This window comes from Pinus tabuliformis, chromosome 1_1 (assembly GCF_031772625.1).
Source record: "Pinus tabuliformis cultivar Carrire ecotype Pingquan chromosome 1_1, CPIR1, whole genome shotgun sequence".
NCBI lineage: Eukaryota > Viridiplantae > Streptophyta > Pinopsida > Pinales > Pinaceae > Pinus > Pinus tabuliformis.
The window spans coordinates 241,988,535-241,992,325 of NC_142297.1; the positions used below are offsets into that span (position 1 = coordinate 241,988,535).

The 3,791-nt window shown below is 39.0% G+C and overlaps 1 protein-coding gene across 1 annotated transcript; it reads left to right on the plus strand.

Moving 5' to 3' along the window:
* Window positions 1-247: 247 nt before the first annotated feature.
* LOC149212419 (TMV resistance protein N-like) lies at window positions 248-2,182 on the plus strand. Its single transcript, XM_089391839.1, has 2 exons — window positions 248-938; window positions 1,028-2,182. The coding sequence occupies exons 1-2, from the start codon at window positions 382-384 to the stop codon at window positions 2,082-2,084; spliced, it is 1,614 nt and encodes a 537-aa protein (XP_089247965.1). The 5' UTR covers window positions 248-381; the 3' UTR covers window positions 2,085-2,182.
* The last annotated feature ends 1,609 nt before the right edge of the window (window positions 2,183-3,791 follow it).

A 3,791-nucleotide genomic window follows, 5' to 3' on the forward strand; every position in this document is an offset into this window, starting at 1 on the left:
ACCTTTTTATCGTGGAAAAAAACTGCGCGTGGCTCTGATCAATTCAGCTGCTGGGGCCCATTCGCTCAGAAAATCTTTCCGTGATGGTATATGCGCTTGGATCCGACACTGCACGTGGTTGGGGCCACGCAGGCTCTAAAGATAATTGTCGCGTAGAATCAATCATATTTATTATTTATGCGTTAAAAAGATCAAACGCTGTTAAACGCACGGAAAGCACTCTGGGGGTAATTTGATTGGCAGTATATAGAAGGTATTGTCTATACATAACTCTGCACCAGCAACTAGTCACTTTTCTTGCATAATAGTTTGTTCTAAAGTTTCAGAAACTCGTTTGTAATTTACATCAATCATTGAAAGCTATCGATCGCTTATTCGGCAATGGCATCCACCGCCTCTACTGCCATCAACACAAGCAATTATCAATACGGCGTGTTTCTAAATCATCGCGGCTGCGATACGAAGAACACCTTCGCCGGTCATCTCTACTCTAACCTTCGTTCACGTGGTATCCGTGTCTTTCTGGACAAGGAAGAGATGCAAGTGGGAGACGATTTAGCTTATCAGATAAAAGCCATTATTAAAACCGCCTCTGTCCATCTGGCCATTTTCAGTGAGAACTACGCCGATTCAAAGTGGTGTCTTAATGAGCTTGTGCTGATGGTGGAGTCGGGGGCTATCATCATCCCCGTCTTTTTTAAAAATGTGAAACCTGGTCATCTTCGGTGGAAGGGAAGCCAGACTCGGGAAACTGAGCAGACCAGAAACCAAGCAGACAATAACCCACAGAAGCCACCGTTTGCCGAAGCGTTCTGGAAACTTCAAAATATGAAGCATAATGGGCAGTGGCTACACGACGATAACACTATTGGAAAATGGACAGATGCTCTTTCAAGAGTTTCCCAAATAAGCGGTTTCGAGCTGGAAGCGTTCAATGGGTGAGAACTCAATTTCCCTTTTCAGTATGCTACATAGATGTAAATGGACGTTTCTCACTTGTTCTATTTACTTTCTTGTGAATAACCAGCTACGAGGCGGAGCTAATCGAGAAGATTGTCCAGTCTGTGTTAGAAAAAGTGAATAAATCTCCCTTCTATGTGCCCAAATATGAGGTCGGTTTGGATGAGAAGGTAGAAGTGTTTCGTAAAAAAGTAAAAGTATGGTCGCAGCAGCGGCAGAATGAAAAAGCTCCGGTCGTGGGGATAGTGGGGTTGGGTGGTGTTGGAAAGACAACGCTAGTAAAGGAATTCTTCCGTACAGAGAGTCCAGCTTACCGTAAGTCCTGCTTTTACCCTGTGAGTCGAAATGGACTTATAAAACTTCCAGATTCTTTGTTTAGAGAGCTTTTTAAGTGCTTGAGTGGTTTGGATCCGTCACCAAACAGCGTTGATGCAGTTAAAAGATTGCCGGACGCGTCTAATCTCTTAGTAGACATGATTCGCAACAATCCCTCATTAGTAGTTTTAGATGGAGTAGATAATGTTGAGGAGAGGAAGAATCTTCTGCAAATTCAAGAAGTGCTCCACTCCAAAAGTTTAATATTGATTACATCTAGGGACCGAGAAGTTCTTGAGCGCTCACAAGTTGAAGAGATTTATCCCTTAAATGGCCTTAATATAGCCTGTTCCCATAAGCTTTTTTGCTTCCATGCCTTCCACAAGGCAGCTCCACTTCAAGGATATGAATACCTGGTTGCTTACTTTTTAGGAGTATGCGACGGATTGCCTTTATTATTGAGAGTGTTGGGGGCATTACTTCGTGGAAATGATGACAGATCTTATTGGGAAGACCTATGTGATAGTCTTCAAGCAAAAAAGATAGAGGAAAAGCTTAAAGTTATTTACCACAGGTTGGGACCAGAGGAACAACAGACCTTTTTGGACATTGCCTGTTATTTTGTGGGTCAAAACACAGATACTTGGAAAAGATCAGGACGGAAAGGTATTTCGTTTCAGATTCTACTGGAAAAGCGTCTAGTGGAGGTGGATAGTGAAAATTGTATACAGATGCATGATCTTCTTAAATATTTGGGAAGACAAATTGATCAGGCAAGAAATATGCCGCGTCCTCTCGTTTACGGCTGATTAGTCGCAAAAATCCCATGTAAGTTTAATAAAAATCTCTGCAGAGTTTTTTAATTCTTCATCATTTTTTAAGCAGAAAAAATAGTCTTTTTATTACATATGTCATGATTCTGTCTCCACATGTTTTTACATTTTGTTTCTCTTTGTTTCTCTAGTAAGATCATAGATAAAGCTTTATATATTCCTCTTGTCATCTGTTCAAAACAAAATATTACATATTTTGGCAGACAAAATTTACTACAATTATCTTGAGATATGATTTTCCATAGTATATAGTTTTTTAATACTAACAGAGTTATATTACAGTTTTTTAACCGAACTTTACAAAACTTTTTCGAAATAACATTAAAAAACCCGAGATATAAGAGAAGTAAATGCTCTCAGCATTAGAGTCCAGAGTCCTTTCTGATGCACCTTTTGGATAGGAGGTATGCTGTCTGGTTTTGCTCTTTGTAAATGTGCCTAAATGAAATGTTCTGAAAGGAGTCTGTTAAGTTCCTAATACTGTTTATCTAGTTAGATAAGATGGGTGGGCTGAAAAGAGGGCTCCGATTAACTCAATTTATGATGTTTTTTGCATCTCCACAAATATGCACTGTCGGAGATAGCTATCTACAACATGACAAAATCTCCCAAAAAGCAATAATTTTGGCCCCACTGTTTGTGCCGCTGTCTCCCTCCCACCAAAGTGGTAAAATCTTCCTGGCTCAATCACTAAACTAGCTCCACATCCACAATCCTTTTGTTTGCATGCCCCATTAAAGAAACCTGAAGATCTTTCTAAATATCCTTATACGCTATCTGCCTCTTTTTTGTGTGCTTCTTTCCCCGGCCAATTTCTGCGAATTATGCTGATGCCTTTTTAATGGCAGCTCTAACATTAACCTCTTTCTGTTCAAATAAATGTGAGTTCCAGCATCTCCATATTGACCCAAAAAAATATTTAAAAAACCCTAAATTCTCTTTGTGACTTGAACCAAGATAATAAACATTTTTCTAAAAATTGTGAGTCCCATATATGATGTTAAATAAATCCCAGACACCTTCCCACACTCCTACTGTAAATGGGCAACAAAAAAATTGACTTCCTCCATACACTGTTTACACATCGCACATATATTTAGGGCTATGAAATGTTGAAATAATAATTTCACCTGCCGCATTTAATTTCTGAAAACCACCAGTCTCCCATCGGACCACTTTTGCTGAGGCATTGATATTCTCTCAGACGCCCCGATACAATCAAAATTTGACGCGTGTCCACAGTACTTTTTGCAAAACAGCTTTTCATCGGGACGTATTGTTCGTTTGATTTGGGCAAGCGATATCCGTCCGATTAAAATGAAAGCTGTCCACCATTCGATTGAAACCAAGTTACTGTACAGGTCTCCGCCATTGATCCATGAACCTTGGGTGGAGTAAAAAGTTTCGTTTGACCGCGGGCTTGTCACGAAAGTAATTTAATAAATTTATTATGGTCGTAGATTGTAGGTAAAAGATTTTAATTTTAATTTTTTTATCCACGGAAGTATGGCATGATTAAAAGAAAGGTATGGACATGTTTTTTTATTGTTAAAAAAAATATATGCAATGTAATACGATATATGTAAAAAAAAAAAAAATTGTTTTTGGTGAGTGTGTGGAGAGAACAAGGTAAGTGAAACTCGCAGCGAATGATAAAAATGTTTTTTATGCATAGCAGTGCAG

Excerpts from the sequence above, each read along its gene's own strand:
- LOC149212419 (XM_089391839.1), top strand. The coding sequence starts at position 382 with ATGGCATCCACCGCCTCTACTGCCATCAACACAAGCAATTATCAATAC. Across the intron at positions 939-1,027 it reads GAGCTGGAAGCGTTCAATGG|CTACGAGGCGGAGCTAATCG; the intron begins GTGAGAACTCAA and ends GTGAATAACCAG.